Genomic DNA, 27,541 nt, shown 5'->3' with positions numbered 1-27,541 from the left:
TGTCATTGATTTGCCAAGACTGTTCTCTTACCGCTGTTACTTCCAGTTCATCAATCACACCAGTGTACCTGTCAAAGTAGTTTGTGATGGCAACGTAGGTTACCACGTTAACGCGTTAAAGTTTCGTACCGATGTAGAGCCATTTACATCATACGAACATCAAGCCACAAGGCTAATGGATTACACTTTTTCTACCGGCGGATACTTTATCATCTATTTGGATGGAGAAGTGAAATCTTTTGAAGACAAGTTCGAAAGCAGTAATCTCAGAGTGTTCTCGTTTTCACTATCCTTCCCAATTCTAGGTATCGCAAAGATTGCCATCTTAGACAAAACGAACGACCTGGATTCTGCAAGTGACAACGACTGCTGGAAACAAATGAATTCCGATCACTGCTCACCCATTAACTTTGATTATGGCGATAAACACTATATAGTGAATGGCGAAATCAAAGAGGGAAGAATTTGGCAGTTTATATTACAGGAAGACGATCCTTTACATACATTCATAAGTCTGTTGAAAATGTAACTCCATCCCAAGGACGTAGCCACGCCGGCCTTAAATTGGGGGCGGGGGAGGTTCGTGAATCCAGGCTGTATAGTGTTTATATGTATAAAACTGCGTCCCGTGGGCATCGATGTACGCATCCAATTATAATTTTGAAGTATATAGATGTGTGCAACATGTTCTGCTTGCGATTTTCCTGCCAGAGCTTAGCTGTTATATATACCCGGCTAGCTTCGATTTCGTTTGTTTTATATCCTGTTTATAATAAAGTTGCAATATAGTAACATATAATCTATAGTTGTAGAAGTTGAATTCATCACTTACTTTGCATGTCATTTCATTTTCATTATAATCCAGCCTTGTATCATTTATATAGATACGTTTTCATGAATGTAATGTTACTATATATCTTTTTTAATTATTACTGCAAATAATATTCTTTGTTTTGTTTCATATTACCCTTTAATAGCCATTATATAAAAACTAAACTAGGTGCTGTTTAAAAGCTTGTCTAGGATTTTAGTTCTTTCTAGCTATCCCTGGCAGTGACAGAACTTTTAAAAACTACAAAGATGGTTGCATTTTTCGATTGAATGGCAGTTGCTTTTGTATTTTTGAATGTTTCTATTCTGTCTAAAGCCTTGAAATTTCTGCATATGGAACAGCATTTTCATTTATTTTACTTTATACAAAATTCACTAAACTTCAGTTCACTTCTGATCACGTTTATCAATCTGACTAAATTTCCGCGGACGTCCAGGAAAAATTATTTTCTTTGATATTGGAGGAAATTACCCTAAATATTCAAGGTCCTTAGAGTGGAGAGGGCGCTTTATACGGCATGTACAGCATATATAAGGTGAGAAGACTGTCCCCCCTTATAGGAGTTAGGGCCGCATGCAGATTTCTCGAAAAGCCCCGACCCAAACCATCTTCCTTGCTTTCAATTTACTTGTTAATTTCTCTTCCTCATGAACGATTTATTTTTGCAAATATGACTTCTAGTACATCCCTTTGATAAGTATAGCGGTAAAATATGTTCAAATATACATACATCCGAGATTATCTGTTTTCGTCAACTATAGCATATATGGGAGAGTTTAGTGATATAAAAGATTGATCTGGTGTACAACAATGATTAATTAATATTTATTTAGCGAATCAAATTTCATAGCGTTCAGTAAACAAATGATGTGAAGAATGTTTCCTCATGTTATGACTGTTTCGTTAGTATATGAAAAGCAGCTTAATACACGAAACAACGTTTCTGTAACTTACAAATTGCGATTATCATTAAGGCCTATTAATTATTGCACGCGCACGTACGGTGATGTAGCCAGAGGGGTGACGAGGGGGCCCTCTGCCAACTTCCAGTTGATGCTTGGGGGGAAGTATGGCACCATCATGCCCTATTTGTTATGTATTGCACTTTTGTATTTGACCCCTCACTCTTGACGCCTCCGCCCCACTCATGTTGGTTGCACGGCTACGCCACTACCATGCCATTTCTCCAACATTTCTGTACAACCATGACTCTCCAAGAAAATTATTTCATTTAGTGACTAGGAGTACGACTTCGAGATACTACAATGCCTACACCATCTGACGAAAATCGTAGTCGTTGGGCTTTTCAATCAACAAATTCGTACTCAAAGCTCGACTACTACGAGCTGATGGCGTAAGCAAACAACATGCTAGAATGACGAATCATGTACCCGTAGTCGTGTGTATATAAGCCCCGTTTACACTACACTGAATTTATCGGCACGGCACGGCTAAAATGGGCACCCGTGCCCAATTTTATTAGTGTTCAGGCTACCAAAACAAAGGCCGAGTACAGATGAAATGGGTACGGGTGCCCATTTTAGCCGTGCCGTGCCAATAAATTGAGTGTAGTGTAAACGGGGCTATAGTCACGGATATAGTCGTAACTCGTAGTCACGTACTGCTAAAGCTTAATTCCTTACTAAAAGTTAAGTTACTAAAACTGTATAAATTAAAGAGCGGATTTTGACCGCTCTCAAAACTTATAATGCAGCGTAAAGTGTATTCAAAAAGAAGCAAGAAGCCTCCTAAGTTCATTGACATTGATGCGGTAGTTTTAAAAAACTTCGTTGCCGTTGGTGAATTCGTGCACTGAATCGCCTATAATATAACTGGGTCTTTTACCAAATCTAAACTGCTAATGTGTGACAGTCACTACAATAAGGGCCAGCAATAATAGGGATGTAAAAGTACTGTACCCCATAATATTGTTTGTTGGTTTATATATATGCTTGAACTTTGTCCACAAACACCGGCCAACAGTTATTAGGGATGCGATACGCCGATACCGCGATACAACCGTAAGTTCCAACAGAATTTTTCTTGAAAGTCGACTGTTGACAGCTCCCATGCAGGAGTTGCCAACCACGATTTGATTGTGCACGTGTTCGTATATATTTCATATATTCTTCTAGTGTGCTTAATCATGCTTCCTCACGGAGGACCAATAACTTGTGCATCGTTCAGTTTGTCCTTTTTTATCCCAAACTGATCGAGTGCATCGCCAGATAGTCTGTCTTGATTCTTCCTCTTGTTCGGTCGTCGCAAAAATTCGTCGATTGCTTTGCGACAATCGCTCCATACCTTCTCTTCCATCATCTCAGTGGTGGGAAATAACTCGAACACGTATTTTCTGATCTTCGCCACGCGTTCTGGGTCGAGTTTGTCTTTGTTTCTAGTTCCTGAAAGGCACGGACAGAACGTGAAGGGAACAGCTATAGACATTGTGGGAAAGTAATTGTGCAGGGTACCTACATCACTCGTACTATATTAATCCCGAATTGTACTCGCTTGTACTTGAAGTTTACGTAAACTTAGTACACCTAAACATACCTGAAACGTTTTTCGCCGCTAGCTCGTGCGGTTTGAACATCTCACGTACGAGGTGCACGGCAAAGTTACCAACCGACTGGCTTCGTGCTTTTAAACGGACCAAAGTAACTTCGTTCACCTCCCCCGGTTTAGTTTGCTGATGCAGGAGCTGCTCTGGGGACATGCTTCCAGTGGTGAGGTATATGGCCTGGGGGGAATGGTAGAGGTCGGGACCAGCCTGAGGAGGGGTACCAAACCCCGGCTGCTCTTCATCACCGGAGGCCCGAGGCTCGCCATCCACACCACCTTCCTGGGCAAGCACGGCGGTGGTTGTGACACCGTTGAGGGTTTGGGACATCGTCGAAGCAGAAATCAAGCCGACATGTTCGGCAGCTTGCACCAATGCCAGGGTGCCGTCCATTCCGATGGTTCGTTTGCCGGATCGGGGGGAGCCCATGGTTCGAGCACCGTGCATGTTACTCTTGATGTTCGTGGTTACTTTCTCCGACATTCGACCGTCACCCTCGCTGATGCCAGCCACGAGCAAGTTGTTCAAAATTTCTACCTATTCAACGAATTATAGCCATATTTAAAAAATGTTGACAGAAAAATAGAAAATCTGTTTGGACTTTCACTACTTCATTTTGCTAGTAATACGTAATACCGCTTATAATTTGTAAATCTATTTTACCTTTTGTATGATTGCTTGTTGGTTTCTCAGTAGAGAATTTTGGTTAATTGTGATTGTGTTTTGATTGGTGACAATCTGCTTCAAAAGGTTCTCCATGTGAAACAAACTGTGCTGATTGATGCCCGCCTGAGCGCCCTCCTCTTGCATCCGTTTCACCACGTTAGCGATAAGCCGTGAGATCTCCATATGCGACATGATGTTGATGGCCAAATCCGAGCCTTGCGGTTGGCGCCCGACTTCCTGGACCTCGTCAGCGGTTGCCGTCTCGTCCAAGGCCTCCGCCGCGTGTTCCAGTCCCTCTGGCGGGCACTCGTTCGCGGTTCCATGCTCGATTTCGGTCTCAGTGACAAGTCTTGTGACCTCCATTACTGCCTGTTTTTCCTCGGCTTGGTCCAAAGTGTGGACGCTCTGCTCTTCTGTGATCAGCGTTTCCGTTTGCTCTGCATGGGGCTCGACCATTTTGTGAAACTTTCAGAGCTGAAAACAAAGAACTTGGATATTTCAATTCAAGGTATGCAAAGCCAAGCCCAAGGTCACCTAATAGGGGAGGGGTGGTGGGGGTTGGTGGACAACTAACTTGTTATGCCAAAGATACCAAAACTTATTTTTTGCAAAACATGACACAAGCGATTTGAACCTTACATATTATACTGATTACTGAGGTTTAATTTTTTTTCTGAAAGGCTTTACTTTTTCTTGCACTTGAATTGCCAAATCTCGATCTTTATAAATATAATAACTGGTAATTGCTCAGAGTAGTATGTGTTACTTGATTTGTAAAATTTTCATGACATTTGTATTATTCTCAATAATTTCACTAAAAGTGTCAAAAACACTTGAAAAAATCAATTGTGTTTATTCCTACAAATATTATGTGATTATTTAAATTTGAATACCTAATTTATTATTATTATCTATAAAATTATCTATGGGAATTATTTGCATCAGAATTAAGATATTGGCTATTAAGAATTATAAATTTCAAAATATGTGGCCTATTGGAGTATACCCACAAATTTATGAGAAATGTTCACATGAAATTTTTTTGCCATTTCATGGCAACATACACAAACAGGAGCTGGGATTAGCTTGTTATGAAGAAGTGAGTAGTTGAAAAAATTTCCTTTTATCAAAATGGCAACACTTTGCAAATCATTGGGATTTAGATAACAGATCAAAGCCTTGCAGTAAGGACCTCTACTAGCTTCAAAAATAGCTTCTAGCCACTATGTAGCCCTGCATGACTGTGCATATAGCATCTGCTGATATATAGAAATGTCTGGAATCTACATATAAATAAATAAAAAGGCAAATCTGGATGTATTTTCAGGTAATTAAATACGATTATAGGTCGGAAAAGAAAGCCATTCCTGTTCCCTTATTAGGAATATGTAAATATTGAGAACATTTTCAAGTCTTTTAAGCACATGAAAGTTTGCAGGAAGGATAAGATCTTATTATTTCGACTTGTGACTATTTTTCTTCAAAATAGCACGCTATTATGGAACATCGTTCGACACAAGTCAGACTGCAGATTTTCAGCTTCTCTATCACCGATGTTTCAAAAATCGCCCTCAAATTCCTCGAGCCGGTTGGAGCATTTTGAGAGACATCAAAACATATACATAGCAACTATTTATAATAAAATACAATTTGAATAAATCGTGTGCTTAAACCCTAGTGAACGGCCGGCGCGGGTGAACGATGAATTCACCAAATAAATCGACTCGCGTTTCAAACCATTTACAGTACAATTTGGAATATTTCTCGTTTGTTTACGTCGCGAAAAGTTCGGGAGTGTGAAAGCCCACGACACGAGCGATCATCACAAGCTTGTCGCGTACACGATTCGCGAATTTCACGCTAAAAACACAAAATAAAAGCTTTCCCTTTCCCTAAAACAATTCCAATGCGGACTGACGTACCTTTTTATGTTTTTGTGCGTTTTGATTGCTTGATTTTTACCAAAGAATACTAAAATTCGCCCTCGTGAAATTCCTCGCAGGGCGTTGAACGTGGCAAAATGGCCGCTTGGAAAAACGAAACAATATTTTCGTGTCATAAGTAATTTCCGTGTCAGAGTATTTTCCGGGGGGTGTTTAAGTAGGATACGCGAACTAAAAATGACTAAAAATGTATATTTTTTTGTAGTATATTTGCGTAGAAACGAGCATCGTGAATGAAGGAAGCTGCATCGCGATTATTCATTGTATTAAAATGGTTTTTGGAGTGTCTTAAAGAAAATCAAGGAAACATTTCTGACAAAGAATACGGATATGATGTCTTTGTTTACCCCCCGTGCTTCTTTGCTTCCTTTCCTTTAGTTCTCAGTCTCTCGTGTAAAAAAACGTGGATGGCCAACATGGAGAAAGTGGAAGAAATTTATAAGTGACTGTTTTTATGGGAAATGGCTTCTGTGCAGTCAGCGACCGAGATTACAAAGCCAGGTGCCATTTCTACGGACTCTGGTGAAGAGAGTGACGATGCATACGACGATGTGATCGAAGTCAGCCCGTGTGGGCGATGGGAAAAGCGAAGAATTGAGGTGGAGAAGAAAGCTTGTTTTCAATGTTTTGATTCACTCTAGGCATTTATAGAATATAATATGAAACTTTATATAAAAGTGTCATAATCATAGGCTAGTTAGTTACACAGCACTAAGGTTGTATGTACGAATACCAGAAGTGTACTTTTATATAATCGTACTTCATTGTTATTCACAAAATATTGTCTTTCTGGTGTCAATCCTCCCCATTTCGACAAGTACGAGCAGATACAAAACCTAACTGGAAAGTTTACAAATTTCCTGCCATTTTCAGTGCTGGATATATTGGTTGTACAATACATACTTGGTTATACAAAGTGCTGGTGGTAATGTGTAGGGTAGTGTTGAACTCAATGACTTGAGTAAAAATCAGGTCTATTTTAATAGCATGAACACCTTTGACATCAAAGACAACATGGTTTTGCATATGAGATATCACAGTCAGTTCATTTCGCATTGACACTGTCACAGATGTCTGTCTGCTCAATCACTGTGTTGGTTAAGATGGATGTCGTTGGCATGAATTTTCAAAATCCCTCTAATGTATTTTATTCATTCTTTATTTATTGAATAACATAATTCAAGGTCATAATTCAATGGGACATGAAATGTTCATTCACCCTTATGTGAACAAGTGATTCTTAGCTTTGGTATTGAGAATAACACTAAAATTTCTGCACAGGTAACACAACGTGATGTGCCTGGCATTGACAAGGCATTCCTTGCCATGGATACAGAGGAGGGTGTCGAAGTGGTTTGGAATGAGGTTCAGTTCTCTCAAAGAAAAAGCTACAAAGCACAGGAGGTGGGCATCAAACAGTCATCTCAGTTTTTTAGCCTGTAAATGAAATGGCTCTCATTAAATCAACTTCTTATTTGGGATGAGGTAGCTTACTGTCCTGTATGTCATCTGCTCTGAAATGCCATAGAATATTAGAGAAATGTTCAATACAGAATCATGGTATTTATTGGTTTGTATTGGTCCTACATTGTGGGAGTCATAGCTAGCAGTACTATTATTTTGCTCCCTTAATGAAACATCTTTCGTACATGATGTGTCTGCATGCATTTCCACTCTCCCATTTCTGAATTTCAGATTTACCCAACTGTGGCATTTTCTAGTCATTACCATTACTACTGCCACAGTACCATTTTCACAGATGATCTATTTTTAATTTTAGGCAACCATCAAAACAATATTTCAAAATTTAACCAAGTTGAAGGTAATATATTATTTCTACACTATTATAATGTCTGCGGCGCAGGCTATTATAATGTCAAACCACCGTCATTAGATGCTTGAAAACAGATACCTGCTGACAATTTCAAAAAATTTTTAATAAAAGCATAGTCTTATACATCAGCTATAATTAAATTGCATAATTACAAAGGAATTTTTAGGCTATATTGTCGGCATTGTGATCAGATCGTCTCTTGGCAACACATTTGTTTTTCATAAAACCAATCAATCAAACAGCCAATCAGTTACATTTTTATATATCAAGAAGTTGTCAGAGTAAAAGTGTCTAAACCACTTTTCCAAATATAAGTAGATGCAGGTGTTGCTTAACTTTATCTACTTGGGTCATTTTTTTTTAAATATTGGTGCTGTTTTTTATTCATTAGCACCCAAACATCGTGAAATTTCACAGGTTTTGGAATGACATGCAGGGTGACAAGGCTCGTCTTGTCTTCATTTCGGAATATATGACGGCTGGATCATTGAAAAAATTCCTCAAGAAGACACGCGCTAATAACAAGACTATCAGTCCTAAGGTAAAATTTCAGCTATTTTCCAACAAACTTCAGCACCAGCACCCCAGAAACACTGGCAGAGAGGTTGGGACAGGGGGAGGTTTGATCGCGTGAGCCAACAGTGTGCCCTGGTGATAATTCGATGTCTAAAATCAACGGATATCGTCTTTAATTGAATCCTCTGAAGGCTAGTTTCCACTCAGGAAAATTCTCCTTTGGATCGAACAGGACAGGAAAGTTTCCTTTGTATAAACGCCGCCTGAGAACTCACCGACAAAGGAAATTTTCCTGTCCGTTCCGATCCAAAGGATTTAACCTTAGCATAAAATTATAAAAAATACACTGACATGACCATGTTCGGAAAAAATTACTAGTTCACATGCGATGTTCCAAAATCAATTATGGTCACATTTGAAAAGCGTGCGAAACACCAAACTCGTACCCAGGGCATCGATATCGCCAATGTGGAGCAAAATACCCTGGGTACGAGGTTGTCGAAACACGCGATTTTGAACTGAGAACACTGTTCTTTATTCAATAGGTTGTTAGAAAGTGGTGCCGTCAGATTCTTTCGGCTCTAAGGTTGGTTCATGAGAGATATCATCCGTTTATGAAGGCTTGTTTTTTTATTGAAGATAAAGAGTTATATAAATGTAAAAACTGTTTCATGCCAATTTTTCCCTAGTTACCTGCACGCCTGCAACCCACCTATTGTCCATGGCAATCTATCCTGTGATACGATCTTCATTCAACACAATGGTCTGATTAAAATCGGTTCAGGTAAAAAAAAAGCATTTTATTTCGTTAATGCACTTACATATATTGTGTATACATATCATTTTTACTTGAATTCAGTCTGTTCATTGCATGTCTAAGCCTTAAAAGTGGGATGGGAACGCGTTGGGAATAACTAGGGCAATTTGGCTCGTTATTTGCGCTAGGGCAGTAGTTGTAGGGGTAGGGATCAATAGATGAGCACAAGTATAACACCCCCTCCATTTCTGCTCGGTTTTCAACTTTTCACTGGAGTAGCTATGGAGACAAAAAGTTCAATTTGGCAGTTTACAGTTATACGGCATGTCTATGACAATCACCCGCGATAAAAGTTCTTTTTTAAGACGTTAAATCAATTGAAATTTCAGTTGCTCCTGACACAATTCGTGACCACGTGAAAACATATCACGAGGAAAGGCGAAATATGCATTACCTAGCACCGGAATATGGTAAGGAACACTGCATCTTGTACACCTTCATAAAAAGGTTGTGTTTTGACGTAGTTTATGGATAGGGCATGTTCCTGATTGGTTACTGGCAGCATCTCCTCATGGCATGTGTCCATGGCAACGTGATAACGCGTCATATCTGACGCAATGATTTTTGAACCATTCTTGGGAGTTTTTTCACCCTAGAGTATATGCATATTTCTACATTTCAATTACATTTTCTGTTACCAATGGTCGTTTGCCCAGTAGTGTGTGCTTTTAGCTTTGTGTTCTTGCTTCTCTAGGCCTTCCTGGGACCAGCAGGCAATATCACACAGCTGTTGATGTTTTTGCTTTCGGTATTTGTACACTTGAGGTAAACCCAGTGCTTCCACAAGGTGAATTAATTTTTTCGCAAACCCATAATATCCGGATTTTTGACATAAATTTGTGTAACACGTGTCCTTTCAAAAAAAGTGAGAAAACTGATATACAGAACTTTTATGCGTCGGGTTTTCGACCATTTAAACAACGACAGTTGCGACACACTTCAAAATGTACGTTTTTTGCGCATAGGTGTTGGCAGGAAATCTCGTTAGCAAACCCCGCGGGGCAATATTAATTTCTGAACTCAATCAAAAGAAGAATTACCTTTACAGTTGCAAAGCCGTCCTCTTAAGCCCTGCTTCGACAAGCGAAATTTTCAAGCGAAATGCGAAATATTTCGCCTTTTCGTTTTGAATTGTGAGCAATCAAGCAGAATTAATATATTCAAGTGGTCATAATTCAAAAGAAACAAAATATTTCGCATTTTGCCAAGAAAAAGCGCCTGCCGAATCGGGCCCTTCAATACGTGTCTTTGAGATTAAGTCGGGCCCGACATCTTTCATTCCAGATGGCTGCATTAGAGTTGCAAGATAAAGAAAGTCACATCGGTTCTGAAGCGGTGAAAAAAGCAATCGATGGCCTCACAGACGATGATTTTAAGGTACTTTTACGTTAAGTTACGAAAGCCGATTTTTTACCAAATGTATAATGCCCATTCCATAATCATTATCCAGTATTGACATACACGCAGATAATAATACAGACTTTATTTTATCGCCAGCCTCAACAACTCGTGTCTCAACAGCTATTGCAAGTTGACAGGGCTTGACAAGAGGCCACAATATAAACGAAAAAGCTATATAAAGTTTTCTCTAAAATAACGTATAGAAAAGGCGTAATAACACGAGATGGCGTGAGCGATAGCGTGAGCGATAGCGTGAGCGATAGCGTGAGCGATAGCGTGAGCGATAGCGTGAGCGATAGCGTGAGCGATAGCGTGAGCGATAGCGTGAGCGATAGCGTGAGCGTTTGCGTGAGTTGTAGCGTGAGTGTTAGCGTGAGGGATAGCGTGAGTGATAGCGTGAGCAATAGGGTGAGGGATAGCGTGAGCGATAGCGTGAGCGATAGCGTGAGCGATAGCGTGAGCGTTAGCGTGAGCAATAGCGTGAGGGATAGCGTGAGCGATGGCGTGAGATTATGTCGGAATTTTTCGCATTCTTTCAAAAATGTTCGTGCGAGTAGGAATGGCCATTCCCATTTAAAAAATTGTTATAACTATATCGAGCTATCTTAAGTAATTTGCACAAAGATTGAAAAATCGTATTATCTTATAGGATTTCATCGGGAAGTGTCTCATTGAAGATCCTGTCTTGCGTCCGAGTGTGATGAAACTTATGTTTCATAAGTGGTTGTTTGAGGTATGTCCTGGAAAGAAATGGAACTACGATTTTCTCGTATACAGGATTTATATGTAGATTTATGTATAGAGTTTGATGGTACATCACCATGTGAAGGTAGACCTATCCTATAAACCACAGGGAAAAACACATTAAGAAATTTTTCCCGATATTTTTTCAAGGTTCCCTCATTGAAACTTCTGTCAGCTTATGCAGTCGTGGATACCGGCGGTATGTTGTAAATTTAATAAACCAATTGCATAACTGATTGGCGAGGAGTGAAATCTATCAAATATACTTTTAAACAGCAACCCAAAATTTGTAAGTAAACTTCAAAAGTTTGGTTGCAAAGTATTCCAAATTGTATTGATGTTGTATTTTCTTTAGTTACTCTTCCCGAGTCGAAGGAAGTGAAAGATCGAGAGAGAATTCTAGTAGACATCCCAGCCCTTGGGGGAAATTTAGTTCGACGGTGAGGAGTATTACACTGAAGTCCCCCACCACCCCAGGCTCTTTCTTGATTATTATATGAGGATCCGAAATCTCTCCCTAATAATAACCCTGACTGACTAACAATAACCCTGATTTTGCAAGCCTTACCAACTAATCTGTCATAGGCTAAGTGCTGTTTCCATCATAGAATAAACCCGATTTTAAAAAAGCTAGGAGTCAGTCTTAATACGCCCCCAGTGGTAACAATCCCCTATTTATTACATTGCGTACGTGCATAGCAGCCATGTTGCACTTGCATCACAATATTATGTGGTCGCATCAGACACCCGCCTTCATTGCTCTTCGTATGCACGATGCACTACGATTCCAATACAAAACCGTCTCTGACCTCAAGTATCGCTCAACTTTTCGAGCACTGAACTGCACCACACAAGAGTTCGCAAATTCAATTTCCCTGAACCATTGTGAAGCTGTTTTTTTTATTTTGTAGTTAAATAACATGACAACGTTCTAAAAGCATTAATAAGTCAGTGTATATCATATCGCGTGGGTTTTATTTTTTAGTGAGAAGGATCTACCATCATTGGAGAGGGAGAAATACCTTGAGGAAGTCCAGTAAGTTCATGTTGATTGGTTTTGTCAAGATGTGCTTTGCTAATGACCACATTCATCTTTGGTCTTTGCAGAGATGGTCTGTATCCTCTGACCATAATGGAACGCAGACAAAGTCATGCGAACATTCAAAGGTACACGGATGCTTCTACTAGGATTGCAAAAAATAAAAGATCTACTCGCGATGAAATTGTGTTGTTTTGTGGTGTATATTCTATATATTTATAAAACATCATTTATAATTTGCATATCAATTTCACATTAGTCTGACACTAATGGCCGCCCTAACCATTGAGCTGGTGAGAATCCTTTGATAATTTGCTACCTATAGTACGATCATTCTTCATCTAGACCTCTAACCCCGGAGGAGGGAGAGACAGAGGAGAATTCAAGTCCTCCCCCGGATGATGTCGAGACGAGACTGGTGAGTTTCACTGTGCTGAATTTGAGCAAGGGTGTGGGCGAATTATGTAATCGAGTGCTTGTGAAAAACGCGACCGCTTTTGGCTAAAGCGTGGAATAATTTTTAACAGGTGTTGAATATGAATTGCAAGACTAAAGTTTCCGAACATCCTGGAAAGCGAATGGTAAGAGAAATCCTTGAAACACTACGTATCTTATAAGATTAATAAACCTGAGTATTGGGCTTTCCGCGTTTGACGTCATTATGAGTAAGGTCTATTAATGGCAATGAAATTTGTATTAACTTAGAAAAACCTTTTCTAGCAGACATTTTGCGAAATGTAATATAAAACATACTGTACTCCGAATGTAAACATTTAAAACTATAAACTCAAGATATGAGGTGTTGATAAACAGGACACAATATTCAGGTGATATTTCGATTCTAAGTCATTGTCAAATCTGACTATTTAATAACATGCTACGATCTTTTACTCTAAATTATTACTTTCACGTTAAAGTTAATACTTCACCTTCAAATGGATGATCAGATGAACAGATTGCTGACGTGTGATTTAGAATCAGGTAACTACTATTAGGCATTATCGTATAAATCGACTTTCTGCAATTGATATGATAGTAGAACATGCGTGGATGAGTAATCACTATTTTGCTTTTCTATTTATAGAAGATAAAGCTGGCGAATTAGCGGAAGATTTGGTCAAACACGGATTTATCAATCCAGTAAGAACTTGCTAATCGTAACTGCAAAAAAATTATCATAACATTAGTTGATATTCATTAAGAACGATCACTCGGTCGCCATCTTTAAAGCCGAATCGGGGACCAGTGCCAGTCCGTTTCCAGTAGTGAGGTTAAGATACCCCGGTTTCGGTATACGTGTCTGGGTTGCCATATTTTATTCATTGGAATTGCACGTTTCATCGTACAAATCACTCTTGCCTCAAGAGACTAAAGTCTACTGGAAAAGAATTCTCAAGGTAATCTTCGAAAAATTTGAGAAACGCTGGTGGAAATTCAGTCAACAAAATAAGGCTACCCGTATACCGGAATCGGGGTATCTTAACCTCTCTATTGTCTTTGTCTTCACGGTCGACTATCGCGCCTACAAAAACAATGGAAAGGGATTGACACGGGTTCCTAATTGGCTTCAAAGATGGCGACTATACATGAACATGAGTTACAGTTCATCTTGTTAATGAAATAACTATTTTGATCAATTCTCCCAATATTTTTTTTTATATTTCAAAAGGCTGATAAGGAGAGGATCTCAACATTAATACAAACAAACTTGAAACGGTAGGACTTCAGTTAATAACAATTTTCATAAGGGTTAATTTTGACACGAACCTGAACAAGAACAACATATTATCTTGTTCTACATCCGAAATGGCCTATCGTATGTCCGCCCATGACCCAATCGTACGAAAACTATAGATAGGGCTATCCCCGGGGGACGGGTACCGCTGTATAGAATTCGCAATTGAGTATAATAAAGTGTAAACAAGATTATACCGAAAAATGGGCAATTTTAAAAATCACTATTCGCTAGATAGCGCTATCCAGCTTTTGTATATGCGCCCAGGACTTTGTTTACCTGCGTCAATAAAACTGTAGCTTACAAATCAAACTGTGTATATCTCACTATATGACGTTTGCTCTTTGTATAGCGAGGTAGCCGTGGCTTGAGATGAAGCTCGCAGGTGAAAACGTTTATGAAAAAAGACGCTGGTTTGATCCGCTCTTTGTAATTTCCTGTACATATAATAAGATTGAGAAATATTATAAGATTATGGACCGTTCTGGTATTCCTCCCGATGAAAGCGGAGCCAAACTTTGAACATTGGAGCGAAACAATAACGCGAAAAAGAAGTCTAAATATATGTGGGTTATATATATATATTGCAAATATCACATTTCACGCTAGTGACCTTTTCCACGTTGAATTCAGAAATATCGGAATGATTTTCAAAGTATCCTTGTGGAATAAAATCAGAAAACTCTAAGTTAATTTCAGATACTGCAGATGTCATTCTGATAGTTTGCAATTAATCGCAGATAAAATTATATGAGTTTCAGGATGTTAAAATCAAGCGAATTTAACGTTTGATGATAAACTTTGATTACAGAAATACTGATAATAACTTTCAGCCTGCCACATAGCGTCTAGCCTGTGGTGTGCCTTTGAAACTCGAAGCCCCCGCCCCTTCCGTAAATTTTGCGATGCGTCTTTTTCCAATCATGTATCCCACCCAAGGGTCCTGTTGTTTTTATAAGAGAAAGAAGCATCACGTATCATTGCTGAAATTCGGCATGAACAAACATTTCTTGCATAAAACACAGTGAATACTTGTCTTTGAGTTCACTGAAGAAAACAATAGATGCAGTAAGTTTTATAAAATTTGTTAGTGAGATTTTGCTGAATTACGTCCCATTAATGTGTTCCTGTTTCTGTTGTAAGAGAGACAAGTGTAACATATGTTTAAATGATGATCCAAATTAGCGTAAATTAAGTGTAAAATTCGTAATGGTTGATTTTGAGTTAGAGTGGTCTGCATACCTCTGCAGGACAAAGCTTCACTGATTGCTCTGAAATCTCCTACGTCACAAGAGTTAGTCTGATGACAAGGTAGAATTGAAAATTAAACGAGACTTGCCTGGAGTTGAAGTTTATTGATTTGGCCGGGAGCATGAGAGTTGTATGCTCCCCCCAGTACTCTCCCATTCCCTTACCTCATCCGCGCGTATTTTTCCCGTAGAGATTATAAATAGGGACCTTAAGCATGTAGGACGGGAACACGACGACGAGAGCTATCAATACAATGCTTCATTGAAAAGAAATGAATTATTAAATACCTATGGGAGTTTTAGACGTGATCTACGTTCTGTTTACAACGGCAAAACGTCGTTTATTGCGTCCTATGTAGGACGTCTGCATTTCAAGACCCAGTGAGCGTTACCTCGAATTAGGCTTTATAGAGTTGTCCCTAAACATAAACACAGTGTTCTCAACGTCTTACATCTCATTAAACTGGTACAGTTGATAATATAGAAGAACACTTTATCATAACATGAATTTAAAGAAGTATTCCAAATGGAATTTGGACGAGAAAGTTTGTCCTAGCACTTTATCCAGTAAGTATACCAAAAAACATTGTTCAGTACAGGCAAGCAATCTTGTTAATATTTTTATGGGGTTGTGCATGGGTAAAATAGTAATATCACGTAGTGAAAATTAGCCGATATTTTTTATAATGTTAGTTTCTGTATTCAGGATTTGTCAGATGGTCGTGTCGTGAATATTTTCCATCATACGAAGTGGCCGGCGTATACCGCCTGACGGAAATGGCGTCATCGCCCTGACGTCATTGGTCGAGAATTATTGAAAGGATTCATCGTCATGAGCCAATCATAGTCGCATGCAGGTAGATCGATTGAAAAATAACATGACAAAATTACAGTCGTAAGTTTTAATTCCTGGATTGATTCCTGGTCCTGAATTTCTCACAATAGTCGAAAGCTCTTGTGACGGTCTGTGTCTCCTTGCCTCAGTGCTGTGGACGTTTTTTTCCACAAGATTAATTGACATTTGTTTTACAACGATGAGGCAGGACGAACAGGCACGTATATCGCCATTTCAAACCTTCTGGAAAGAATGAAGATTGAACAAGCAATGGACGTCTTCCAGGCGATTAAAATCATCATTGCATAAAATCATTGCGGTTAAAAATGGATATATTTCTCGCGCGTGTGAACACGTCGGTGTTTCGACAAAAACATTTTTCACCACTCTCTGCTTCATGCACAATTGCAGCAGTTACACAAATTACATTCATACCTTAAAACAACATCCCTGAATATTGGACAGTATTTTTAGATCTATTTGACATTGTTTGCTCACTTACGACTAATCATTTTCTTTATAGGATCAATACAAGTTCTGTTACACGGCCATCATGGCGTACTTGGATTCCTTCAGTGAATACGCGAACTTTGGCGAATAAAGAATATACGATGAATTTTGTTTCATGCAGTATTAACTATTAATAATAAAAATAATTTGGTTTAATACGCTTAAAGCTAAGACCAATCTTACACATTCAACCCAGACTGTAAATAGTTCTAAAAGCGCCGTTTATAGAAAATGCGGTCCGTCTGTAAGAGACCCATATATAGAAGCACATGCATGATGCATGTGTAGCATGATGCATGTGTAAAAACGGGTACAGCTATGGGTTGTTTCGAAGGCCACTTTCGTTAAATTGGCGGTTCACTCCTTGGTATTTGAAAAGCCGTTTTGTCGTTTAAACTAGCCCGATTGCTTCTAAATTTAGATTTGCGTATACCTGCGACTCATATTGTTTCGTAAGAAACGATTGATGTGACTTTCGTTTAGAAAAGGGGCTAAAATCGGCACGATTTCTTTCGGAAAAAATATCGCTCCTACGCTTAACGCCATGACAAGTGACACATTGTGACAACTAAAATGAAATTCGATGATCAACTACCGTCATGCTTAGGGCGCGTGCTGTTAAAAGAGAAAGGTTATTTATTAATTTATTATAGCTCAGTGGGAAAGGTCTATTGATAATTGAATATTGATATTGATAATTGATATTAAATAACGAAGCGAAGATGTTGCATGTATCCAGAGGTTTACGCCGACTTAAGCGTTATGGATTATCCCATAAAGTATTACTTGAGAGCGCAGCTATTTCCAGAATGGTACATGGGGGCAGCAGGCCTATAAACGATGCACTACAGCAACTTCGAGATATCGCCGTGACTTCAAATGAACCGGGTACCAGAGCTTTATAAGGATGCAGTGAAAATATACAATCCTGCGTACAGCGACGAACATCCTGCTTTTGTTGCCTTACCCAAAAACACCGAAGACATCAAGCGCTGTCTCCAAGTTGCAAACAAGACTGGCGTTCCCGTGGTTGTTAAATCCGGGGGCCATTGCTTTGCTGGTTATTCAAGCACTGACAGTAATGGGTTTGTTATATATCTTAAGAACATGAATGAGGTTCACCTTAAAGGAAATACTGTCACCGTCCAGGCTGGTGCGAGCTGGGGGGATGTGTATTGTGCTCTGGATGACACTGGCTATGTGGCTGTAGGAGGATGTGTTCCAGCAGTAGGTATCGGCGGCTACATCCTTGGTGGCGGGTACAGCATGTTGTCACGAGCATATGGCGGGCTGGCATGTGACAAGGCAATGTCATTTACCATGGTTACAGCTGACGGAGGCAAGGTTGTGACAGCTTCTCCGAAAGAAAACGAGGATCTCTTTTGGGCTTTGAAAGGGGGCGGGGGCGGCAATTTTGGAATCTTGGTTGATGTTATATAGTTTAGAAGTGTGTGCACGACCAAATAAGTTTATCTGGACTCGTCTCATATATGATACAACTGATCAAAGCAAGAAAGGTCTTGATTCTGTTGGTAAAAATTTACACAAGTTACCAAAAGAACTCAACCTTGACATGGCACTTCATGGGTACTTTGGGAAAAAAGTGCTTACTTTGGATGCCGTATACTCAGATGTTCATGAAGCCAAAGTGCTATCAAGCCTTGAAAATCTCCATCCACCTGTTCCCAAAAAACCTCAGAAATTTACATCTTACCTACAGTTTACTAAAGAATACAGCAAACGACATGGTTTTGTACACCAGGAAGTAGAACCCATTTATGTCAAAGGAGTTATGATTGACACCTTACCACCATCCTTGGCCAAGTATTTTGCTGACCTTGACATACCAAAAGAATGCCTTCTTGAGTTTGTACACATGGTTGGTGATATCTCGCAGCATTCTGCCACATCAACTGCTTTTGCCTACCGCTCTGCTCAATACAGTTTTTACACATATGGCAGGTTTCATGACCCAAAACAGAGAGATGAAGTCTCAAAATTTGCTACCTCAACATATAATGCTGTTCACGAGTCAGGATGTGCTCTTGGCAGTTATGTTAACTATATGGACCACAGCCTTAAAAACTGGGCTGAAAATTACTATGGAGTGAATTATCCTCGCCTTTGTGAAGTGAAGAGAAAATGGAATCCCGTAGGGCAAGGATCCCTTCATTTTCAGCAGGAAATTGGTTCACCTTGGGAGCCTTAGTTTTTCACTTGCCCATGCATTTAAAACTCATTTTGTATTTCAATTAAATGCCACTTAACGGAAGGTTTTGAAACTTTGAACTTCTAAGATCACCAGGAATGTGTTTTTTTCCTATCAATCCATATTACATTTTTCCAAGTAGTACATTCTCTGCAAAATTATTTGGGTGCTATAGCCAACTCAGACCCATAGCTACATGATTCTCTGCTTAAAACTTGGTATAGAATTTCCAATAAGATAACTCTTTAATGAGCACCCACTCAGAATGCGTAATTCCTGAACAAAACTAACAATTTTTAGTTGGTTATGTACTAGCTAGCCTGTTGCAGTTAGTTATTTCCAGCTTATGGAATATTAACTTTTATATTCCTTGCATGGTTAACAAGTAATATTATTAATCCAGGTAATATTATTAATATTTTAATTATTTAAAAATAATTGGTGTTTTTTTTGTTGGTTTTGAATTTTTTAACTGAACTAAGAAACTTTAGCCAAATACTATCTTTTGTTGCTTATTTTACAATAATTGTATGGATTTCATCTAGTTTCTAAAAAGAAATATTAAAACAAATAGTTACTGAACTGAAGGCAAGCTGTAGCAGAGATAGCAGGGAAGGAGTTTGGGGAAGGGCTGCTCCCCCCCTCATACCCCACCCCTTAAAAAAATTCAAGAAAAACATTAGAGAAGTAAGAGAAAGGGTGTGGTTTGGCCAGCTCTGAATTTGCCTATGCCCCTCTCTGTGCTACAGCCCTGGAAAGTTTGTTAGCTGCTCAAGATTTTCTATTTTTTTTTACCAGTGGAACTTTATATTACCTTATGTTTGTACGAGCTTGCCATGTCAGTGCTACATTTGGAATGAGAACAAGTGTGGTATAGACATCATGCATGAAATAAGTAATAATATTTAGATAGATTAATAGTTATTTTAGTGGATATTGATAGGTATCTGATACCACAAATCTAAAATAAAAATCATTCACAATTATTTGATTCCCATTTTTTCGCAATACCAAGTAGTTTCAAGTAATAAGGTGTTTTTTTTTATGAAGGGAAACAATCTTATAGTAGGTAAGGTCCACTCGTGCTTTTTGCCCAGGGGGGAGGGGGGGGGGAAACTGGCTTGAAAAGTGGCCAGGGATGCACGTGCTTGACGGACGGATATGAAAATGACCCTAAGATGTATGCATGAATTAACCAAGCTCCAGACGCTGATTTTATACCCTTAAAGACACGACCACGACCTTTGATGTAAATTTGTATTGAACGCCAAATGTTTTCCCTACGGTACTGAGTCAGAAGTTTCAACTAGCTTGTCAAGTCTCCCTCTACCGGGATGGTAATAAAAAAACTTTATTTAAAAGTTTCATCCCGTTCTGTGATATATATTAAGAACCATAAATTTGAGTATCTTAAAGAATAAATTAGTCACAAAAGTGAAAGAGGAAATCGGGGATATCACTCGTGAAAAATCGCTATGTCAGCACTTCGGGTTTAATCGGACACTGGGGAGCGTTAGTAAGACTCAGGGAATTGTAGTAGATGAAGCATTCGTAAGTGGTGAAGTATGTTATGACGTACCTCAAAACGAGAGTCGCTGTGTCCATCTTTATCTCTCTGTAGCAACGTCAACAGTTGATGCACCATATGTAACATGTGAGTAGGATTTTACTGAAATTTTAGGGGCCTAAAAGGCAACCAATCCGACTTTTTGTTTGGTTTTAGGCAAGATATGCGAGAATGCATTATTACAGAACAAAACTAAGTTTCCAGACGCGATATTTTCTGGAAGTGGTTCCACTGACAATACCAAGTACAAAGAAGCGAGATTTTCTAGCGATGGTTGGTGTCCAACCGAGTCTGGAGATAAATATCTTCAAAAATTAATCATTGATAAATTGACGTTCTCCCTTTGTCGTTCGTGATCGGTGATGGCAAGGAATACAACTATGAAAACGTAACATACGTTAACCAACCTCTTCAACCAAACACAAGTTACAACGTGTTTCTGAGATTCTTTGAAAGCCAGGTAACTAAACGAATGTGATAGCATGTATGTATGTATAAATAATATATTTGTTTTCATTGGATAACGGAGAGTTATATAACTATATGATTTTCGTCTAGAATTCCTACTACTCCACAGAGTGGAGCAAAAGTATAAAGACGAAGGTAAACCAAGGTGAAAAATTGATCAATTGATAAATTGATCTTTAAAACGAATGTCACATAACGCTAGTTATGGTTATAAGTGATAAGGACCAAGCGAAATGAAGTAGATCCTATTTACTGAAACACAGCCATAATGAAAGTTTGGTAGATGCTAGTAGTGGCTTAAAGGTCAGTACGTCAGTATCCTTGATGCGTGATCAATGAAATTCAACCTTAGTTTGAAGACCGCAATTATAATTTCTTTGCAAAAGCACTGGCTCGAACGCGGATAAAAATTCTTGCTTTCAGGCGATATCCTTTAAATCTATCCTATGAAATAAAAAGTATGCAAATCAATACATTCTTCGAGAGCTCACACCAAACACTAATTATGTTGTTAGCATAAAGACACAGGATGGTCAACTAAAGAATACTCAGACAATAGTTTGCCACAAGTTCAAGACCAAAGAAGCTGGTATGCATAATGTGGGGGGGAAGCTTCTGATTTTTTCTGAATAATTCAAATTCAAATAATTGTTTTTATTCTTTACTATCATAGTTCCAAGTGGAGCTCCACGCAGTGTTATGATTAAATCTCGTAGTAAAAACTCGCTCGAAATTTCTTGGAGAGCTCCTGATAAGATATTTTGGAACGGTGAATTGGTGGGATATCACATTTGTTTTTCTACAAAGGAAAATGATGAAAGTCCGAAATGCTCAAACATAAAAGTTTTGTACATGTATGTACATATTTTCCCAATTAAGTAATTACAGGCTGATATAGAATTTGTACTAAATAATTATACTCCAGAATTAATACTCCGTTGAATAATTTTAATACTTCTGTAAAGAATTCGTACTACTCGACGGAATGGAGCAGCAGTTTTAAAACTATAGCCAAAGCACCTGCAGGTGAATATCTTCTATTTATTAATTTCCAGTTTCATCGTTCTCTGCACCGCAGATTAACGTGCGAGCCAGATAAAAATTCTTAAATTATTTTTGTAGTTTGTTTGAAATTTAACATTTCTAAACAATCAGCCGAAGACAAAACACACATGGGTCTTCTTATACCGCTGATTATTCTGGCTTTATGTTTTCTGGTTTCACTTGGTGTTATTGTGTACCAACGTCGTCTTCTTCAAAATAAAGATGTGAATCATGGATATCGAACCTAAAAAAACACGAACGAAATGAAAAAGTTCGGTAAGTTTAATGTTCACGAAGTGGTAAAAACGTAAAAAAAAACTTATTGTATAAATTATTGCTAAATTCTCATGTAACTTCATAGATTCTATTTCAAAAGATCCGAGAACAAACAAAGTATGATCAAACAACTCAACATGATGAGACTGTTTACGAGACTCCAGATGATGTTATTGAAGAAATCGAGCGAAATGAAGGTGCCTGTTCACGTGGAACAGAAAAAGGACAACCCAGATGATTACATAACCTCCTGGCGGAGGTGATTACATAACCTCCTAGCGGAGGTAATTATACGGTATATTGAAATTATAATTATATTGATAATAGTGTAACATAAATTACATAATGCTATTATTAATCATTTTCTCAGGCATAATAGTCCGGGAAGTACATTTGTCTGAGCTGTTTAATTGCTTGAACTTTACTGCGCAAATACGATATTTGATTCATTGAGAATGATGTATATATAGAATAATGTAGCCTAGTACATGCAAAAAATAGCGAGTAGAGAGACGCTAAGGTTTCCCCGGCAATCAAATTGTTAGGTTGTGTAGACAAAAGGCATAGTGTAAAGTATGGAATCGAGGTGGATATGCATGGGATGGTTATTAAAACTGATAACATTGTCTGCACTTTGCATAAAATCGATTTCAACATCAATTATGCTTTTAGCCTCTACTCTCTTGGATTTGTGGATATTTCAACTTTCCTTTTCACGACTACACAAGTTGAGTTGACGATATCGATCACTTGTGAGAGAAAGAAGATGAAATGTGAATCAACGAATTCGATGGCTTTGGTTACTTCTATAAATATCTATGACTATAGAAATCCAAGTATTGTGCAGTAATCCGATACCGGCTTGAATAGTTATTGAAATTAAAGTATTTTTTTCATACAGACAAATGCGGAAGTATACGACTTATTGAGCGATGCGTGTCAGTTAGGGAAACAGGTCAAAATGTCGTGGTTATTTTATCGATGGCTGCTTTTGTTTTATATCTCAGTAATAACGATTCAAGGTAAGACATTTAGGTTTTATTGTAGAGTATAAGAGAAGCTGCAGTCCACAGTACAACCGAAATGAACTGTTGAAATGCTTGCATGACAAAAATCTTTGTCTAAAAGCCGTCCGACACACTAGAGCTAAAAAGTCATTCGTGGCCATGGCCATTGGCGTAAGCCTTGCTCTCGTGTGCTGGCGTGGTCATTCGTACCAAAGGTCGGCGGAAAAGTGACCCGCACCAGGGCGGTTATAAGTTATCTTATAACCGCCCTGCCCGCACACGAGAGCAACTTGCTCACACGAATGACTTTTTACTAAGCACAAAGGCTGACATAGCTCTATTGTGCGGCGGCCTTGAATCCCATGCATGTAAATAACTGAAGAAAAAAGTGAAGAAATCAACAAACCGCTTTCGCTCCTTTGGTCATGTCAATGTTTGGAATCCTGACGCCTGCAATGCTTTGACGTTGTCTATGACTATGGCGCCTAAAATCATGGACTGCTGGCATGCATGGTTTGTAAATAAACGGGGGAATTTTGAACCGTCCTTATCTAAATCGTACAACATCAATATTCAAAACAGACAACTAGACCTAACCAATAAAACCTAACATAACCAAATATATGTATGCTTTTTTATCGTTTCATTCGGTAAAGGAAAGCTATTGTCAATATCGGGTTTTACATGCACGAGTTCACAAACAAGGAACGAGAAGTTCAATACTGCACGAGGCGAAGCACAAACAAAGAGTGCTTCAATGCTTTTAATATTCATTTTGAGTAAACTCGTAAAGACTTGATATCATTTTTAAACTTAACTAAACAACACATGCATGCTTACCTTTAAATACTAAAACACCCCAAGCCGGTTTGCCCGTTTAGTATTTTTCTGTGTGGATTCATCTATAATTACATAATTTCCTCTTAACTAAGTTCGGCAATTTTTTTGTTTGTTGCCGCCATTTTGATAGTGCAATAAATCCTATTATTATATGACTAGAATAGTTCATCGGTCCATCAACTAAAATCAAGCATTCTGATTGGTTCCTGAGCGGTCGGTAACCAACAGTACGGACCGGCCAGGTTCGGCGGGAATTTTTTAGTTGGGAATTTTAATCGTTTTTAGTCATATAATAAATAGTTTATTGACTGAGCTTGTTCGGTCCGTACAGGAGGATACTGGTCTCGTTCTTTTTTCGCTTGTATGGACCTCGCCTAAAGGCTCGGTCCATACAAGCGAAAAAAGAACGAGACCAGTATCCTCCTGTACGGACCGAACAAGCTCAGTCAATAATTGTTATATAACATACGCTCACGTGGTACAAATCGACCAATCAGAACGTAAGTTTACAAAAAATGAATATTAAATGTTATATCAAAATATTATGCCAATGCATACGCCGTCCGTTTAGAGGGGCGGGTAAAAACCCCTGGTAAAAACTCCGTAGAGATGAGAACATGGAACACTACTCGCGTTCAACTACTGCACTGTTTAATTCAGGATTCAGGATTACTTCATGTCTTTCAAATTCCAGGGCATATATACAGTATTAAGTTAAGCCATTTCTAAGCATTGTTTACACTTTTTTCACCTCGAGTGTATTTCATGCACTTCAATACTTTGCAAATTTTCTTGTATTTATTGCTTCTGAAAGAGGATGAAATTATTCACATTCAACTACTGCACTGCCACTGTTTAGTTCACGATTTTTTTTTTTCTTACAGATTCCTGGGAATTTTTTCTCAGGCAGACTGAAACCTCAGAGTGTATTGCACCTGAAGATAGTTATATTGGGTATGGTAATCATGCGAAACGTTATTTGGCTAAAATGTTCGACAACTGCTTGAAGAGTAGTGCACAGTTCCGTTATATTAACAAGACAGAAGTGATACACAATATCGACAAGGGAGGTTCGCTTTTTTGTAAACCAGACGATATCACATTTGGTGACAATCTGCTCGTTTATGATGGCGTTAAACCTACCGCAATAACATATGAAAAGGAAAAACAGCATAGTATTAAACAAAAGGTGTCAGGATCTCTGTTTTTTTACGAAAGAAAGTATTGTGTTCAGTCTAATGGTCTAGGCGCTATAGTGACAGTAGTACCAGAAGCAAGTTGCAACAACGCAAAAAAGTTCACATTTGGTAAGTATAATATGACGTATAACTAGAAGTGTAACGTTTACGTATATACTTCATTGTTGTATTGGTGCTGTGTATTTTAAATGTGATTGGTTAATTCGTATTCACATGACTTTAAATAAATGCAATGTTTCCCGCCAGGGAAACGAGGGAAAAATTGTTGCCCGCATATTGTCATAACAAAGTTTTTTGAAATGAAATTGTCTTAACATGTATGTTTTTGTTCCTATATAACAAAACACTTAATGTTCGCTACACCTCGGGAAATAGTGAGTTTTGTTTTCTCTCGAGTCTCAATGTCAAACATTCAGACTCTTGGGAAAACAAAACTCGCTATTTCCCTCGGGAGCATACAGTACATTAAGTATATAATACTCGTACTTTTGTAACTATCTAAACCAGATATCTTTTATGATGTGTTTTACCCAACCCACTGAACACAGAACCTTTTCGTGATGCATGAACTTGTCAAATCAAATGTGACAATTCATTCATACTGCACGTCCACAATATTATTCACAAGCATTTTTGCCATTATTGACAGGCTCAGTGACTCAGTTCAGCAATAAAATGAAAGATGTTCATTGTTCTTCAAAACAACGTATGGTGATCCACAAAGCTCATTATGGTGATTTCAATAATAGCGGGAGTTTTAATGCCAATGCAACTGTTGATATGAAATGTAGTCAACGAGCAAGTTGTCAGGTGAAATCTCTTTGTGGTGGAAAGAGAGCTTGTGAGCTGACCATTAACAATACTTTGTTATCATCGCCATATTGTTCTAAGAACACAGACCAACTTTATATCGAGTACACTTGTGTGGATATCTATTTGAATCCCATAAAAACAGGTACAGCGCATTGTAGAGGAATGCAAAATTGAGTGCCCATCATGATTGTTTGCATGCCACAATGTTTTAATAATTAAATATATGAAGTTTTTTGTGTTCTTCGATAGCCTGTCGTTGTACAAGTCTTTTCGGGTAACAATAGTTATATTCAAAATTATACGCACACGGTACTAAGAGCATTTTTTATAATTTTAGCTCCCAACATGAGATTATCAAAGTCGCCCAGCGAAGGTTTCGTTGAAATAAAGAATGTTTCCATTTGGAGAAAAGTAAGGGAGGAAATCTGGGACATCACTCGAGAAAACAAGCTGTGTCAGCACTTGGGATTTAATGGGACTCTAGGGAACGTGGTTAAGACTGAGAGAACAAAGTCAGGTCAGGAATTCGTAAGTGGTGACCTCTGTTATGACGCACCTCTGACGGATAGTTGCTGTGTCCATCTTTATCCCTACACAGCAACGTCAACCGTTTATGCGCCATATGTTACATGTGAGTAGGATTTTGGTAAAACTATTTCAGTCGGTTTTAGCCTCTTAAAAACTAATAACATGACATTTTGGTCTGGTTCAGTTTCCCGGTCACCTTTCAAAACACTGTTTTCTGTTTTAGGCAAGATATGCGAGCATGCATTATTACCGAACAAAGCTAAGTTTCCAGACGCGATATTTTCTGGAAGTGGTTCTACTGACAATACCAAGTACAAAGAAGCCAGATTCTCTGGCGATGGTTGGTGTCCAACAGAGTCTGGAGACAAATATCTTAAGATTGACCTTCAACACGAATATCACATAACACGAGTTATGGTTATGGGTGATAAAAATCAAACAAAGTGGAGTGGATCATATTCATTGAAATACAGTCATGATGAAAGTTTAGTTAACAGTAGTGGTAGTTTACAGGTTAGTACGTGAATATATCTCTGATACGTAATTAATATACCACTGTAAGAATGGGAAATATATAAATAATTAATAATGCCATTGTCGAGATTAATACCAACCGCTTTAAAAAACACAAACAAACGAATCGTAGCAGCAATGCTTTGCACTTTTAGGACTGACTATAAGAACAGATGAGGGAAATATATTGCGGTATAACCTAGAATTTATAGAATATACTAACTACTGTTATTTTTACGGTATCAAAGGAACTGCGACAAGATAAGAAAACAATCGTGTAACGTTATCTCAACTAAAGTGATTCATTTTTTTCAAAACTTCTTCTATAGATAAATGGTAATCAAAACGGTTATCAAGCATCGGCGACAGACATCGATATTTATAATGCCAGATAC

The 27,541-nt window shown here is 38.4% G+C and overlaps 3 protein-coding genes across 3 annotated transcripts; 2 read left to right on the top strand and 1 right to left on the bottom strand.

The window, feature by feature from the left end:
• Positions 1-2,538: 2,538 nt before the first annotated feature.
• LOC114522879 lies at positions 2,539-3,575 on the bottom strand. The gene is made up of 2 exons (XM_028543653.1): positions 3,386-3,575; positions 2,539-3,234 (listed from the first exon to the last, which is right to left on the bottom strand). The coding sequence occupies exons 1-2, from the start codon at positions 3,546-3,548 to the stop codon at positions 2,987-2,989; spliced, it is 411 nt and encodes a 136-aa protein (XP_028399454.1). The 5' UTR covers positions 3,549-3,575; the 3' UTR covers positions 2,539-2,986.
• Positions 3,576-6,230: 2,655 nt separating this feature from the next.
• On the top strand, positions 6,231-15,259 carry LOC114522878 (nuclear receptor-binding protein-like). Its single transcript, XM_028543652.1, has 20 exons — positions 6,231-6,600; positions 7,283-7,405; positions 7,782-7,823; positions 8,227-8,376; positions 8,897-8,937; positions 9,041-9,135; positions 9,498-9,578; positions 9,863-9,933; positions 10,453-10,545; positions 11,219-11,302; positions 11,464-11,512; positions 11,669-11,753; positions 12,299-12,349; positions 12,421-12,480; positions 12,698-12,770; positions 12,880-12,933; positions 13,270-13,333; positions 13,437-13,492; positions 14,022-14,068; positions 14,440-15,259. The coding sequence occupies exons 1-20, from the start codon at positions 6,463-6,465 to the stop codon at positions 14,456-14,458; spliced, it is 1,476 nt and encodes a 491-aa protein (XP_028399453.1). The 5' UTR covers positions 6,231-6,462; the 3' UTR covers positions 14,459-15,259.
• Positions 15,260-17,404: 2,145 nt separating this feature from the next.
• Positions 17,405-18,899, top strand: LOC114522812 (uncharacterized FAD-linked oxidoreductase YvdP-like). Its single transcript, XM_028543561.1, is given in 3 exon segments — positions 17,405-17,572; positions 17,574-18,119; positions 18,121-18,899. Coding segments are annotated over 3 exon segments (1,485 nt in total). The 3' UTR covers positions 18,892-18,899.
• Positions 18,900-27,541: the final 8,642 nt, after the last annotated feature.

This window comes from Dendronephthya gigantea, unplaced genomic scaffold (assembly GCF_004324835.1).
Source record: "Dendronephthya gigantea isolate DGI-Jeju-01 unplaced genomic scaffold, DenGig_1.0 000024F, whole genome shotgun sequence".
In the NCBI taxonomy this organism is placed as follows: Eukaryota; Metazoa; Cnidaria; class Anthozoa; order Malacalcyonacea; family Nephtheidae; genus Dendronephthya; species Dendronephthya gigantea.
The sequence above is the reverse complement of the archived record's forward strand: the minus strand, read 5'-3'. Positions and strand labels throughout refer to the sequence as shown.

Bases quoted from the DNA above. Each gene is read 5' to 3' on its own strand.
- LOC114522879 (XM_028543653.1), bottom strand. From the start codon at position 3,548: ATGTCCCCAGAGCAGCTCCTGCATCAGCAAACTAAACCGGGGGAGGTG. The intron at 3,235-3,385 runs GTATGTTTAGGT...CGTGCCTTTCAG, and splicing joins AGCGGCGAAAAACGTTTCAG to GAACTAGAAACAAAGACAAA.
- LOC114522878 (XM_028543652.1), top strand. From the start codon at position 6,463: ATGGCTTCTGTGCAGTCAGCGACCGAGATTACAAAGCCAGGTGCCATT. The intron at 12,771-12,879 runs GTGAGTTTCACT...AATTTTTAACAG, and splicing joins ATGATGTCGAGACGAGACTG to GTGTTGAATATGAATTGCAA. The intron at 13,334-13,436 runs GTAACTACTATT...TTCTATTTATAG, and splicing joins GACGTGTGATTTAGAATCAG to AAGATAAAGCTGGCGAATTA.